We start from the raw sequence: 16,815 nt of genomic DNA, 5'->3' as shown, positions 1-16,815 counted from the left end.
GTCCGATTGTGACCGCCGTTTACATGCTGCAGTCTAATAGACCGCGGAATGTAATGGGTTAACACAGATCGGAGGTTTTTTCCATTCTCTGCTGTGTAAGAGCTGGTGCCTGGCTATCCTCTGATAGAGGGAGCCACCTCCCTCTGTCAGCCCTTTATATGCTGCAGTCGCATAGACCGCGGCATATAAAGGGTTAACCGAGCAGAGATCGGAGGTTTTCTCTATTCTCTGCGGTGTAAGAGCTGGTGCTTGGGTATCCTCTGACAGCCAAGCACCAGCTCTCCCTGCCACAGAGACCATTGGCTGGTTTCTGACAAGCCGATGGTCTCCATGGCAACCTGTAAACAAAGCAGTGCAGGAGTTTGAAAATAGAAGAGATTGCGGCAGATCGGTAATATCTCCCTGCTTCTTTTTTCAAAGTCCTGCACTGTTCACAGCTTATGGCATTGTGCTCTGCAGGTCCGATAGTGGAACATAGCCCGGAAATCTTCAGGGCTATAGCGCTATGGGCAGTGGAGCTTGTCCCAGAAAATTTCCGGGCGTGCCACTCAAGGGGTTAAGAGAACGTTAGGTGTAGGGAATTTGGAAAAAGTTACCCCTATGACTTCTTCTCAAACGATTTGATTAAAAATTATGGGTAAATGGTTATAGATGTAAATTGATCATATGCATAAGGTGACTTGGAAAGACATATCCATCTATTTTAAAGGAGTTTTCCTGGATTTTTTAAAAGTCCCCAAAAGCTGGGAACAGGTAAAAAAAAAAAATCTTGTTAAATCGCCCCTCCCTTGATCCAGATCAGATGTATTGGTCCCTGCCATGGTCACATGCCATTCATCACTGTATCCTACATCCAGTAAGTCATCAAGTACAGGTCATCCAAAAATGTATCCAAATATTTGGGGGTTACACCATAGTTATGTCACCGCTAAAGGTTGTTAGCGCTCGTGCAGAGAATTCAAACCAAAAGTCCTGCCGGCAGCTCGCTGGCTTCTCGCTCAGCGCTTCACCTCCTGTGGGGAGCAGGAAGCATTTACAAGGAACGTCAAGCCAGTGAGCTAACAAGCTTTTTAAGCTGACTGAAAAGTCAGCCTAAACAAGGCAGCAATATTTTCACATTCACACTGATCGATTATCGCTCAAATTCGTTCTCAAATTTTGAACGATCATCGTTACGTGTAAATGGGCCTTTCATTTCGGTTGATACATGGGGACGCGGGATGCAGTGATGGCAAGCTCTGATTGGCTGAGACAGTCAATGAAGGGCTGTGATTGGGCATCGAGCCAGCACCGACAACTAATCACAGCACTCTATTGCTGGAGGTGGGGTTCTCAAACCTGGCCTACGGCAATAGACTTGTGAGTGCAGGGGAAGCCCGGATGAGCGTCAGAGACGCAGCGGCTAGGTGAGTATTACTTTTTCTTTTTTTCTCCATCTACCCTAGCTGGGACTGATTTTCGGGGTAGGGCTTCTATTGCAAGCCCTCCCCCCTGAAAATCAGAGAGCGGTTAACGCGGCCAAAAACGTGGCACAAAGTGTTGCCGTGTTTTCAGCAGTGCTGAAACCGCTGCCCATTAATTTTAATGGGTGATGCAGGGCTGGAAACACCCCAAAATAGAACATGCATCGCTGTCAAAGCGCAGTGTTGGAAGGCGCTGCGTTTTCAGCCCTGTGTGAGCAGCCCCATTGAAATGAATGGGAGCCTTGTACAGCGTTTAGCGCTGGGCTGAAAATGCAGTGTTAAACACTGTACAAACCGCCCTGTGTGAGGGAGGCCTAACTCTAGAGATACCCTGTATTTAATGTCAGAATGTTTTAATACTCAAAACAACATAAAAACCAAGACAAAGTCTCGATAAAATGAATAAATAAAAAATAAAATTTTGGAAGTTTTATCGGTCACCATTTTCTTGTTTACTATAATTTTCATTGGTTTGTGTTGCAATCTTCAAAATCGCAACAGACATTAAAAGGCATTTTCCGGCTCTTAAAACCAATGATCTATCGACAGATTAGGTCATCAATATGTGATGGGCAAGGGTCTGTAGACTGGAACCCCAGCCAATTAGCTGTTCATCAGGCCGTCGTGACCCTATACAGATCAGGAATAGGTTGGCTTTGTTCATTGTGCAGTAGTCTGGCATGGTATTGCAGGCTGAGCTCTCGCTAAAATGAAATGGAGCTGTGCCTGCAGTACCAAACCTGGCCACTGCATTGTGTACAGAGCAGTTTGCTTTCTATTCCATACAAAGTGACAGCAGCCCAGTGAACAGCTGTTCTGCCAGGATCCTGGGCAGCAGACCCCTGCCAATCAGCTATTGATAACCTCTCCTGTGGATAGGTCATCAGTTTCTAAGAACTGGAAAACCGCTGTAGAAATTTTTTTTTTAAATTACATTATTTTGATGATTTTACTATTCGATGTAGCATAGAATTTAGCATTTAGGTTGTCTAGAAACTCGTTAAATGGCTTATTCGCTTTTCCTAGAGTACAAGAACCAAGCAGTGAACTTGACACCTCAGCCACTAGGGAAGTTTGTTAGTGGCCAATATCTATTTCACCCACAAGTTGTGTTAAAATTGTGGCACTCTCACAACTTCAGTGTTTCACTATTGGAAACAGACTATTTTAAATCTGGACACTTTTTTTTTTTAATTACCAGATATGGAGCACTCTAGGAAGGTACAGCCTTCTGATCCTAGTTCAGCTGGAGCGGTCACAGTACGTTGCGTGAAGTCGTCATTGTCATGTTTATTGTTGGGAATCACCTGAAGTTTTTGGTCGTAGGCACCAAGTTTGTTCTCAAGATCTGTAATCTAAAAATTGAACCAGAAGTAAATTTTATGTAGCGCTAATAGACACGATTCACAAACAATCATACACGGTCATAAAGGGAAAAAAAAGAATCCCCCCCCAAATCAAAAACCAAAAAAACCAATCACCTAGGAGTTCTTTTGTTATAAAACTCGGCATGCAGTTCCATCTGAGGCAGATATGTAAATGATTAGTGTTGTGGTGTGATTAGATAAACGGTCTTGCCACCTGAGGCCCCAAAATTGGTTCCACCCCTGGCCTATAAAAATGCCCTCAGAAGCTCCTTGTGTGTAGTGACCTCTTCTTCTGCTTGTGTAGAGCTTGTTGGCCACTAGATGCCTCTACGATACAATCAAAGATTTTGCCCAGTTAACAGAGTTTGAGAGGGGAGCATTGTTGGAATACTAAAAGCTGAATGGTCATACCGCCATCTGTGCCGTTCTGACCAGACTGTTAGGTGGTGTTGGGACAGGCGGATACATCATGCCTTCCTTCATAGACCACCAATAGAGTGAACATCCAACAAGCAGCTCTGACAATTTCATTATCCGCCATCCAGAGACAGGTGGCACCATCATTACAGGCCCTCTGTGTCTGCCTGAACCATTACCAGGCATTTGGCTAAAGGACATTTGGTCTCATGGTGCCCATTACATATTCTGCCTTTGACACCCACACAGTCGCCTCCGTTTGCAAAGGTGTCATGAACGATGAAACTGGAGGCTACGGAGTGGAACTGGGTTGTCTTCAGCGACAAATAGAGGTTTAGTTTGGGTGCTGACGATGTGGTATTCGTGTCTTGAGATCTGGGGGTGAATGCCTCAAACCTGCCTTTGCTGTGGAGCGGCACACTGACCTCTGCTGGTGTGATGGTCTCGTCTACAACAGTCGGTCACCCCTAGTAGTGGTACGAGGGACACTGACAACTCAGCGATATGTTCAGGTCATCCTGTAGCCACATGTGTGCCTCACATGGCAGCTTCCAAGAGGCGTTTTCCAGCAGGATAATGTTCGGCCGCACACACAAGTGTCACAGGAATTTCCCCCCAACATTGTCACACTTCTGTGGCCTCCTGGTCAATAGATTTATCACCAATAGAACATGTATGAGACCATCTGGGACTCCCAAGTTTGGCAGCCTATGACTTTGCACTAGAGGCTCGGTTACACTAAACGTGGACCGATATGCCGCTGGACACCATACGGAATCTGTATGCCTCCATGCCCACCCGTATCACATCTTGTACCCCGTTGTACTGCAACTAGCTTGGATACAAGAGCCTCCATGCCCTCCTGTATCACATCTTGTATCCAGGCTAGAGGCAGTATAACAGGGTACTAGAGCCTCCATGCCCGCCCATATCATATCTTGAATCCAAGCCAGAGGTGGGATAATAGGGTACTAGAGTCTCCATGCCCACCCGTATTACATCTTATATCCAAGCTAGAAGTGGTACAACAGGGTACTAGGGCCTCCATGTACCGCCTCTAGCTTGGATACAAGATGTGATCCAGGGGGACAACAGGGTATTAGAGCCTCCATGCCTGCCCATACCACATCTTGTATCCAAGCTGGAGGCGGAACAGGGTACTAGAGCCTCTATGCCTGCCCATATCACATATTTTATCCAAGCTAGAGATGGTACAACAGGGTACTAGATCCTCCATGCCCACCCGTATCACATCCTGTATCCAAGCTAGAGGCGGTATAACAGGGTACTAGAGCCTCCCATTCAAAGGTTGAGTTTTCAGCAATAAATTATCCTTCTGCTCTGATCTTGTAGTCACTTATATCCACGTTATAATCACACATACAAAGTTCCATTTGATTCCGACAAATCCTTCTAGGCGATTACTTTTGACAATGAGTGTATATACTGATAACATGAATTATATCTGCTCATGAGAACTCCCTCTGAACTTTCCCCAGAGTGTTACAGAACACCATATTCCGTCAGACACAGTTTAAAATAACTGCACAAATTCACTCCGATCCATTAGATAAGAGGTGTATGCAATTATTTCTATTTTAAGACTGCCAGTAATGATGGGACTTTTTAAAATATATATATTTTTCGCAAGTCACATCATCCTTATGAAGAGGTTTTAAGTTGAACGTTGCCGCCTACACAACTGCTGTACTTCGTCAGTTCCTAAATCTCAATTGCATTTCCAAATATGGTACAGCAAAATAGAATTTTAGGAACAATCTAAGATATGGTGAGTGTTACAGTATTCATTATCTTCCTCAATTTCAACAACTTGCTGGAAAAAGGGCTGACGTTTCTCATCTAGGTTCATTCAATCTAGAAATGCCCGTCCAGAAAATAATTCAGGTGGAGAGATATTGTGAAATGTAAGAACCTTTTTGTAAAACTCGGTGGTGAGACTGATGTGCATATACCGTTAATAAGCTGTCTTATTAACCCATTCAAACAATTAGTGGACAATACAGGGATCTCTCCCATGATCTGTTTATACCCAGGATACCAAGAGCAACAAGAGGGCATCCTCTACATCTGAAGAAAAGGTTTCGTCACCAACATAGAAGGGGGTTCTTTGCTGGAAGAGCAGTGAGACGAACTCTCTGCCTGAGGACGTGGGGATGGCAAAATCCCTAGAGGAGTTTAACAGGGCACTAGATTAGATGTCTTTAGAGCACTATGATATTACAGGATAGACATTAAATAACCAGCAGGGTTGTTGATTCGGGTCTTGGGAGTCAGGTAGGAACTTTAAAGCATTGTTCCAGGGATTATTCTTACTGCCATTATGGAGTCAGGAAGGATTTTTTTTCCTCAAAATGGGCTAAATTGGCTTCTGCCTCATTGGGGTTTTGGCTTTTCTCTGGATCAACAAGTAGGGGAGGGGGTGGGGGGGGGGGGGTGAGAGAAAGGCTGAACTAGATGGACAATGTCTCCTTACAGCCCAAAGGCCCATTTAGACACAATGATTAAATAGCTCAAATTCGCTCAAAAGCCGTCTTTTGAGCGATAATCGTTGTGTGTAACTGCACTGACATCGTGCAGTTTTCGTTATGCCGTCGCTCATCGTTGTCTTTCAGTGTGCTGAAAGACAACAATGGGCCTCATGAGGGATTCAGAGTCGGAAACAGCTGATACTATTGTTTCAGCTGTATTCTGCTCCCTGATGATAGGCTGGGTATGGAGAACACAGCAGTCCGGCTCTGTGCTCCATACCCGGCATGGAGCGCTCTGCTGCATAACAGCCGGGCGCTCCGTGCAAAAAACATCTGGATGCAGAAGACAAGTGGAGACACCAGGCTTGTCTTCTGCATCCTCCGCTCAGAGCGCTCGGCCGTATAACAGCCTGGAACTCCGTGCAGAAAACAGCTGAATGCAGAAGACAAGCGGGGACACCCTCCGCTGGCAGCGCAAGGTGATTGCTCATCTTGAGTGATCTTGGACTGCAAGTGACAACGATTATCGCTCAAAAGTCGCTTCAGTGACATCTTTTGAGCGATTATTTTTGTGTCTAAATGGGCCTTAACATACTATGTTACTATGTGTAATCTTTCAACACTAAGTTTTTCAAATACGTAATATGGTATATTAAAGAATACAACAGCCCCTCATACCATTAATTGAACAGAAAAATAAAATTATGATTGCATCAAAAAAAAAAAAAAGGCTGGTCAATGGTGTTAATAGGCTATTGACACTGCAGGAAGAAAAAGCGTGCAGAAAACCCAGATTTCTCCAGTTTTAGAGGCTACATAAAATTTTTGCAACCAATTTGTCCCAACTAGAGATGAGCAATCCTACTCGGGAAGACAGTTACTCGAGCGAGCATCGCTCTTCTCGAGTAACTGCTTAGTGATCCGAGCAGGCTCGGGTGCGCTGCGGGGGGGAAGAGAGAGATCTCCCTCTCTCTCTATTCCCCCTGCTCCGCTCTGCTTCCCGCTGCTCACCCCCACATCCCACCCGAGTCTGCTCGGATCACTAAGCAGTTACTCGAGAAGAGCGATGCTCGTTCGAGTAACTGTCTTACCAAATAGGCTCGCTCATCTCTAGTCCCAATTCATCTAAAATGAGAAATGAAGCAACTTTGCACTAGGTCATGATTAAAAGTTTCCTACCGTCTTGGCTTCTACAGCTCCTATACAGACTTGTGTCACCACGGCAACAGACCACAAACAAATTCGGTGTAGTCTGATCCTGCAGTAATATTCCTTTCCACTTTTACTTCTTACTAAATGTACAGGACATTAGCATGAAGTAGGGAAAAAGTAGAAGAAAATATGGCTGCAAGATTAAGGAGCCCAGAGGGGGCTCTTATTGCATAGTCTGTGGATGTGATAGTAAAGTCTGAGATTGGAAAATCCCTTTAAGATATTATTCTGCATTGAAGTTCAGACCTAAAATACCAGCAGAATACTTGAAGGTGGATATTAAAAGGGATTGTCCATGATTAGAAAAATACTACTGCTTGCTTCCAGAAATAGCACGACGCCTCTCCACAGGTTATGTGTGGTACTACAGCTCAGCTTCACTGAGGTTAATAGGGGCATGAGCTGTAATACCACTCACACAACTTATTGACAGGAGTGGCGCTGTTTTCAGAAGAGAAAAGCCAAATTTCTTTAATCTTACACAACTTTTTCAAGTATATCCTTGAAATACAATCAGCGTTACCCTTGCATGCAGAATATTCATTTGTTCAATATGCTGTCTTTCCTTTTCTTTTAAAAGCTCCTTGTGTTCCAGTTCTTTCTTCTCAAATTCTATTTCCCTTTAAAAAAAAAAAAAAAAGGAAATATGTAACAAATTACAATGGAATCATGAAGACATCTTATAAAAAGACCATATGATATGTTACTGAATGAAGATGCAACGCGTGAACCTACATGTCAGGTCAAATCATGATGCACTAGTCTTTAAAGGGCCAATCCAGAGAGAACATTTTTTTTTCCATCACTGTGGCTCTCATCCGATTGTCTATCACACCCTAGATGTCATATATATTGTGCTCCCTTCCATGCAGTGCAGCCTCTTGTCCAATAGTTAAATACCAGCTTTATATTTCTCCCTATTTTCTCTTCCTCTTTTTTTGTGCTAGCAAAATCATGATACATCAGCATAGCATCACATGACCAGCTAGAGCCAGTGCCATCTCTGCCTACTGAGAGGACAGTGTGATAATTCACCTCTCTAGTCTCCTAAATAAGATAAAAACCATAAGTATACTCAGACAGAGAAGATGTACTGTCATCTTTATTATAACTGCATGAGACTAATAATCAGCATTAACTGTGATTGACGTTTGTCACCCTCTGAAGAGCCTGTATGATACACAGTCCATGCTATTTCATCACACAGGAGGTGCTGCTGGTGGCTGAACAACAAGATTTTTTATGTAACTTACTGTAAAATCACTTTCTTGTCCTGTTTATTGCAGGACACAGCAAGACCTTTGTTATAGCTTCTGCCACTAGGAGGTGACACCAAGTATAAAAGTGTTACTCCTTCCACTAGCTATACCCCTCCCACAAGCACAAAGCTAGCTCAGTTTGTATGCAAGCAGTCAGAGCAAACAAGTAGAATACACTAAGGCATGATCGTGCCACCTTGTCGTCTTTGGGTCAGGCGTAACACCATGGCATAGAAACTGTACTGTTTGCCTTCCCCGTGGGAGGACAAGGAGGGCAGTAAGAGATCTGCCTCTCCGTATTCCCCCTTCGACGAAGACCTACACTAAACAGGTCTGCTTCCTGCAGACACCAAGCTAAAAACTGAGCTAGCTTCGTGCTTACAGGAGGGGTATAGGAAGTGGGAGGAGTTAACACTTTTATACTTAGTGCCGCCTCCTAGTGGCAGAAGCTATACCCAAGATCTTGCTGTGTCCGCCAGTGACGCAGACGAGACATCGTGACTCCTAGAGACATCATAACTACAAGTAGTCCTCAGTCACATTTTAAGATCGAAAGAAAAAGTAATACTAGCTGAATTATATCTACTAGGGTACTAGCTACATAATTAATCGAAGAAAAAATTTTTATGGAGTGTCCCTTTAAGAGGAGTTTTTAAGCTTGCCTAAACAGGGTTAAAATAATGGGTTCTGCTTCCATTTTGCAGAGTGATGGCATCACTTTATGATTGGTGGGGGGGTGGGGGAACCTCTGAGACCCACTGATCCTGAAAGAGGAAAAAAAAAAAAGGGGCAGCAGTGCTGGTTTAGCACGGTGTCTTCTAAGTTTTCCTGCACGGCAGAGCTCCATTCACTTTAATGGGGCCATGCTGCAATTCCCTGCAGAATGGGTGGCTGGAGTGCTGCTGTGCAACAGAAAAACAGTGAAATGCACAAAGTGCCAATTTTGCACCCCCTTTAATTTTTTGTTGTAATGGAGGTCTGAGGGGTCAGACCTCAAATAATACTGTATCTTAATATGCCATCGCTCTACAAAATGAGAATACCTCTATGAAGTAAGCAGGTTTAGAGAAGAAATGCAATCATGTTACAGGCAATCTAGACACCAGAACCTGCATTCATGAATCATCTCGACCTCTGCTTACATGCAAAAACTCTAGTCTGTGAGCGATGCATAGTAAAGTACACAACCTACTTCAGCTGAAAATCCTTCAATAGTTTCTTGGCCTTGGTATATTTCTTCTCCAACGTATCATACTGTTCCTGTGTCTCCTTCAGATGTTCATTTACGGTCTTACACAGTGCCTGAGCCTCCAGCCAGTAAGTCTCCAACTTCTTAATCTTTTCCTTGTTTTCCTCAACAGACTGTTGGTACTTCAGTCGGTTTGTTTCCCATTCCAGCTTCTCATTTTCTGTAGCTTTGATCTATAAAATAGAATCGTCAGAAAAACTAAGTACACCCTCTATGTATTCCACGGTTTTACATATCAGGACATTAAAAAAAAAACAAAAAAAAAAAAAACCACCACACACACACACACACACACACACACACACACACACACACACACACACACACACGGTCCTCGGGTCTTAAAATTAGGTAACTGCAACCTAATATGAATACCACCACACGACAAATTACACAGTGTCATCACTTTAAGCTTTTTTTTTTTTTCAAACAAAGACTAGGCCAAAATGCAGAAGCAGTGTGTGAAAAAGTACGCTCCATAAATCAGTAGCTTATAGAACCAACCTTAGCAACAATAATTTAAAGTATTAGTTTTCTGTACGACTCTCAGTCTCTCGCATCATTCTGAAGGAATTTTGGCCCGCTCGTCTCTACGACGTTGCTTCAGTTCATTGAGGTTTGTGTGCATTCATTTATGCACAGCTCTCTTAAAAAGACCCCGCTACAGCATTTCAATTGGGCTGAGGTCTGAACTTTGACTGGGTCATAGCAACATCTTGATTTGTTTCTTTTTCAGCCATTCTGGTGTGCTTGGGATTATTGTCCTGTTACATGACCCAGTTTCGGTCAAGCTTTAGCTTTTGGTTAGATGGCCTCACATTTGACTCTAGAATACTTTGAGTTGACTATTAGCTCCTCTGTATACCAATGACTGCAAGGTGACTTGGTCCTGTGGCCGCAATACAAGCCCAAATAAACCCTCCACCACTGTGAATGCTAGTTGGAATGAGGAGGTTTCGCAGATATGTAATTTTTTGTTTTCGACAAATGTGGTCCTGGGCATTCTAACCAAACATCACCATTTTGGCCTTGTCTGTCCAAAAATTATTATTCCTGAAGTCTTGTGGTTTCTCAGATGCAACTTTGCAAATTTTAGCCATGCTGCCATGTTCTTCTTAGAAAGAAAAGGCTTTATCCTGGCAACCCTTCCAAACAAGCCATACATGTTCACGTTTAGGACAATTAGAAAAAAGAAAACAAACATTTAACAAGATAACTGAGGCCTTTAGAGTCTGAGATGAAGATATAGTTCTAGAGTTTTCTCAATTTCTCTGAGAATTGCACGGTCTGACCTTGGGGTGAATTTGCTGGGGCATCCACTACTGGGAAGATTGTCAACTGTCTTGAATGCTTTCCACTTGTGAATAAGCTTTCTCACTGCAGAATGATGGATTGCAAATTGTTTGGAAATGGCCTTATAACCCCTCTCAGATTGATGGACAACAACAATTGCTTCTCCAAGATCATTGTGGATACCTTTCCTCCTTGGCATTGTGTTAACACACGCCTGAGTGCTCCAGACCAGCAAACTGCCAAAACCTACTTTTGTAGAGGTCGTCACTTGCTAATGATCAATTAATTAAGGGCATTTGATTAGCAACTCCTGGTTGCTACTTACCCTCTTAAGTCTTATGAAAGCAGTAAAGGTGTACTTAAATTTTTCACACTTCATCTGCATTTCAGCCTAGTTTTTGTTAAATAAATAGTTACACTGTAATGTCATGTGGTGTTGTACATCTGAGACTGTATGTACCCAGTTTTACAGACCTTCTATGGACTAGAAATGCTGTTATATTCTAATATGAAGCGCCATAAAATTCAAAAGAGGGTGTACTGCGTTTTACTCATGACTGTATATTCATACTATTCTTACTGCTAACATATTCAAGCAGATAGTCTACAGAAAATATTTTTCAAGGGATCTAATTTCAGTGGTGAAAAATACAGTAGTTTCATTGTGTAAGTTCTACATAATTCCAAGAAAATCGATATGGAGAAGAAGTTGACCGAACAGCATCCGTGCAATTATAGTTATAAGAGGCCATTCATGGTTGTAGGATATGAAAAAAGTTAAAGCCACTTTTAAACACCACTTCCAGCAAAAATGTAACTTTCCATCACTGCACACTGCCACCAGATTGTCTACAGCAGCTCTATCACGTTTATTATGATCCCCTATGTAACGTAGCATAGGAAATAGAGTGAGACAATCACCCTGCGGATACATCATGATGGATGGCTCTAGTTATACAGAAACTCATACAAGAAAAGCTGTCAACCACTCTGTGTGGGCGAGGATAGGGTAGGAGGCCTGTCAGATCCGCTTTAAAAAGGAAAGCATAGTGCAAGGACAGGGGGGGAAGACTGGGGAAAAGTCAAATGCATATTTGCAAATAACTGGCTGATAACGTGTCTTAGCGTGACCAACCACCTCAGTCAGATGATGGCCTTCAAGGTCCATTATGCCACAGGAAAGACAGGCTGTTTATTTCTACTTTACTATTATGTAAGGATTATATACCAGTAACACATCCCAATAAAATATAGATATCTTAAAAGCAGATAGTGACAAGAAAATTAAAGTCGGTCTTGTGAAGTCTGCATTAATGCACGCTCTAAGGAGAGAGGAAAAAAAACCAAAAACCTTGCCCTGTTGACTTACCCTGTCTTTCAGTTGATTGACTTCAGCAGTTGTGACAGCATGCTTTAGCTGGAGCTAAAAAAAGACAAAAAAACAAAACATTCTGCTAGTAAAACACAACGCAAGTACATAGAAATCGATAAAAAAAGGTCAACTCTATATACACCTCTGTTACAAAAATGCTCAACTAGAAAGTCATTAGATTGTGTATCCAGCCCAAGTAGTAAAGCCCTTCGTGTAAGGGCTCCTTCCCACGAACAGATTTCCGCCGCGTTGCCCGCAGCTATTAGGTTCTATTGAACCTAATAGCTCAATGCTCACGGTGCGGAATTCCACACAGTGAAATCACCCGACCTCACCCGCGGCATGTTCTATTTGCCGCGGGTGTACGCACGGACGGCTTTCATTGCAGTCAATGGAAGCAGTCTGTCACGCTATCTTTCGCTGTAGCACAGCGAAAGATAGCGTGAAACCGCTTCCCCACCTACCACCGCCGCGTCGTGCGGGACGTGTGACGCCGGATCCGCAGGTAAGTATTGGGGTCTCTGGGGGGGGGGGGGGGGGGGTGGCGCCGTGACAGGCTCCGCCGCAGAACTCCGCGGCGGAGCAAGACACGGCCGTGTGAAGCCAGCCTAAAGGGCATGTTCAGAGGAGCCTTATTTACAGCAAATGTTTTCCATGTGGATTCTGCACCAAAAAGTTTGTAAACAATTATAATACAACGCTAGTGAATGTGGTTTTCCAATCCACACTCTGCCTTAAGGCCCATTTAGACAAGATTATCGCTCTAAAGATGCTGCTCAAGTGACTTTTGAGCGATAATCGTGTCATTTACAGCGCAAGAGGTTCACTCAAGATGAGCGATCACCTTGCGCTGCCAACGAAGGATGCAGAAGACAAGCGGAGTGTCCCCGCTTGTCTTCTGCATCCAGCTGTGCTCTGCTCGGAGTGCCCGGCTGTTATACAGCTAAGCACTCTCAGGCGTGGTATGGAGAACAGAGCTGGACCGCTCTGTTCTTTATACCTAGCCTGTTATCAGGGAGGAGGATACAGCTGAAACAATAGTATCAGCTGTATCCCGCTATGAATCCCTGATAAGGCTCATCGTTGTCTTTCAGCACGCTGAAAAACGATGTTGAGCGATGGGATAACGAAAACTGCACGATAGAAGTGCAGTTACACACGTTTATCGCTCAAAAGACGGCTTTTGAGCTAATTTTGGGCGATAATCGTTGTGTCTAAACAGGCCTTTATGCTGCATATTTGCAATGCAAAGAGTGGAATCCGTGGCTAATCTGCAAGCAACCCATAATTCTAAAAATCATTACACATATGTGGGAATTAGTTCAGAGATTTACAAAAAGTCCACTTCACAACTACTGCAAGTCCATATTACCAACCATCAACAGTAAAGAAAAATAAATAAATAAATAAATAAATTAAAAAAAAAAGGGGGCACAGAGGGGTTGTCCAGGATCAGAAAAAAAAAAAAAAAAAATTGGGCCCGGGTGGGTAATGGCATAACAAAATAAAAAGTAGCATTACTTATCTGATAAGTTCCCCACAGCTGCAGCCTTGTTGCTCCTTGACCATCTTTGATTAGAATGCAGCAACGATGACGTCACACGACACTCATAACCACTGCAGCCAATCAGTGCGCTCTGTGGTGTACAGCAAGAGACAGCCAAGACAGGCGATTGCCTGCAGCAGTCACAGGTTGTCAATAAGATGTCACTGATGCAATCTAGAAAACTAAGACTGCAGGTAGTACCGCCGTTGCAGCACTGAATTGATGGGGAATTTAGGATAGAAGTAATGCTGCATTTTATTATGCCAATTTTCCCCCTTCGCCCAATTTCTTGCCTATTCCAAACAAATTGTGCCTGGTGGACTTGTTGTGACAAATGATAACAGACATCATAATACCATTTTTCCCTTACAGCATTTGAACACTATTCAACCCGAGGGCTTCCAGTCCAATTCCAGAGGTTTGTGCATGAACTACGAAGCCCAAATTTGCCTTTTCCCAGCACACTGGAATATACCCATGTCCAGAGAAAACCAAAACCCCTTTTAACTATTGGAGACTTTCCCAAACTCTTCCATACACAACCTGCCACATTACAATGCTACAAATATGGCAAGAGACTTTCACAGCCCAAATGCATAAAAGGCCGCCACCTCCCATAACATTGTTGATATACCAAAACGTAGAAAAGCCGAATACTAGCGGTTTGGTCATATTGGCAATAGTCTACCTCTTTAAACTTGAGTGCCAGCTGAGATGCATCCATATCTGAAGGAAAGTTTATATCGTCACACTCTGGCAACTCAAACACTTCAACAGAATTTCCATGTAGATGTGATTCTAGATTATCCTCATCATCCTCTTCGAAATCTTCTTCCTGTTGTGAAAAAGTGCAGAAATTTGCCAAAAATTCAAAGTTTGTAAACTTACAAATGAATTAAAAACAGATGTCCTACACATGTCCCCCTAAAGCATCAGAACACGATTAAAAGGTCTACATCAGAGACGGAGAGGTTTTATTCGTATTCCCAGAAGCAACTGAATCCTCTTCCTTAATATTTTATGATCAAAGAGAAAAAAAACGACAGAATTTCTATAATCCACATCATAAGACACTACTCAACTACCTGCCCGGTGCTGCCTTCAGAGTACTGCTGGTCATACATCTGCTGCTGACATCTCTCCTGCTCCAGAGTCTCGCTGATCAGCCGAGCCACTTCACTCTGTGATCCTGGTCTCTCTCTCCCAATAAGGAACCTAAAATAAGTTTAAAAAAAAATAAAAAATTTTTTTGGCCCCGCAGAAACGAGCAGCTACTAAACGGATAGAAGTTGTCCAGCAACATGTTGTTTTTTGAGCTGCACTGCTTCCATTGGGTTCACATCAGTTGTAATTGGGCAGTGGTTTTGTTTCCGAGCCAGAAACAAATTCTGACTTTTGGGTGCCTTTTTTGCACCAATCCAAAAGGCCAGACTGAAAAGAGTTACACGCAGTTTTTTTTATTTTTGGCACAGCGAGGAATCTGGAATCAAAACAGACATGTTGGATACCATGAATAATCCCACAGAAAACTATAGGATCAGTTCTGGCATCGGTTTCCCTCTAGCGTTTCACTACAAAGCCGAAAAGGAAAAAAAAACCCTTAAGTACTCAGATGACTAGATAAATGGAACCCGGCCCGACAGGGCTATAAAATAACCAAAGTAGTAATACTCACCTTGCCAATGCCCTCAGTAGTGGCATTAACATATCACCACTACAGACACGGATTGGCTGTGGCGGGCACACGTCATAGCTGAAGCAGGAAAACCAGAAACCGCTGGAACCAGGAACGAAGCCCCTGAACAACCAGCTTTCTAATTTTAATATTTGAATTTAACACAGGAAATACTGTTATTTTAGAATAAAGATGCAGAATAGAAAAACGGGGCGGAGCAAAGAATGGCCCAAAGAAGAGGCAAGGGCCATAGGGCTTAAAGTGTGCAAGACATTATGGACCAGATACTGTGCGCCACCTAAGTGGGCATTGGTGAACAAAAAGATATAGTCAAAAAACAAATAACTGGTGGCTCAGCGCAGCGTTCCAAGAGTGATCAAATACTAAGAACAAGTAGGTTGAAACTTCTCCTTTATTTGGCAATGTAAGCAACCAGCATTGGCAAACGCGTTTCGGGGCGAATTTTAGAATGTCTACTACGTAAAGATTTTGTTTGTAAATGGAGGTAATACAGTAAACTGTGTGCGCAGCAATCTGTACAGAGTAGAGCACTTAGCACCTGAAGGGTCCAACAGTAAGTCTGTAAGCACATTTGTGCTCCACTTGCCCTGTTGCCATTGTTCCATTAAAGGGATATTCTGGGCACAGACTGCTCCAAAATTCACTAGAAGAAATCCAAATACGAGTCCAGAAGATATATCTTCAAAGACATGTTTTATTGTATGCTCTTGTAAAATGTTGTAGAGAAAAAAAAAAAAAAAATTGCGTGGCACCATGTTAGCCAGAAAAGTATACGTTGTGTTACTCTTGTATAAAAGAAAAAAGAGTTTAAAAAAAAAGTGTATTATAACCCTTATATAAATTTTTCTAGTTAGCAATAAAGGAATCTGCCAGCTTTCCGAGCTTGGAGGCTCCTTCTTCAGGCAGAACAGCACATGAAGGGCTGCGAGAAAAAGCACAATATTTAAATAAATGTTACATCAAGATAAGCCAGAGTCCTCAAACCGAGCCTTGTGTATAATCTTCCTGCCAGGACTCGGCTTTATCTTGATAGAATGTGATTTAAATGCCCTTTTTTCTCTCAGCTTGTTATCCTGCCTAAAGAAGGAACTTCTGAAACCTTGCAAATAAACATTTTTCTGGTTAGCCAATATAGGTGTCACCTCTAGAAGACGTTTGTCTTCTTTATGCAAGACAAGTGGATACAAAACAGATGGGTTAGATTATCAATATCCACGGTGAAGGTGGCACCAATATTGGCAGACTTCACCAATTAAACTGTCTGGGGTGCTGCTGACTGCTCCAGTCAAAATACCACATTACTAGACATCTACAATATGGTGGCACACCGGCCAACAAGCCGACAGTGACCACTGGTAGTATAGCGGACCCTCCAATAGTGTAGAAGTGCCCAGCCTATATGGCAATATGACAATTTCCTGTACACAGCTCTGGAATATGTTGGTGCTATAT

General features: G+C 42.9%; 1 protein-coding gene across 4 annotated transcripts in view; it reads right to left on the bottom strand.

Moving 5' to 3' along the window:
• Positions 1-16,815, bottom strand: part of LOC136576513 (neurabin-1-like) — a 96,695-nt gene that overhangs the window by 36,679 nt on the left and 43,201 nt on the right. For all 4 annotated transcript variants that reach the window (XM_066575845.1, XM_066575844.1, XM_066575846.1 and 1 more), the window contains exons 6-11: positions 14,753-14,882; positions 14,356-14,502; positions 12,119-12,172; positions 9,400-9,629; positions 7,472-7,568; positions 2,662-2,818 (exon numbers count right to left, since the gene is read on the bottom strand). In XM_066575845.1, the coding sequence (XP_066431942.1) occupies positions 2,662-2,818; positions 7,472-7,568; positions 9,400-9,629; positions 12,119-12,172; positions 14,356-14,502; positions 14,753-14,882 (815 nt within the window). The remainder of the gene's footprint in view (positions 1-2,661; positions 2,819-7,471; positions 7,569-9,399; positions 9,630-12,118; positions 12,173-14,355; positions 14,503-14,752; positions 14,883-16,815) is intronic.

The sequence above is a fragment of the Eleutherodactylus coqui genome, chromosome 8 (genome assembly GCF_035609145.1).
Source record: "Eleutherodactylus coqui strain aEleCoq1 chromosome 8, aEleCoq1.hap1, whole genome shotgun sequence".
In the NCBI taxonomy this organism is placed as follows: domain Eukaryota; kingdom Metazoa; phylum Chordata; class Amphibia; order Anura; family Eleutherodactylidae; genus Eleutherodactylus; species Eleutherodactylus coqui.
The sequence above is the reverse complement of the archived record's forward strand: the minus strand, read 5'-3'. Positions and strand labels throughout refer to the sequence as shown.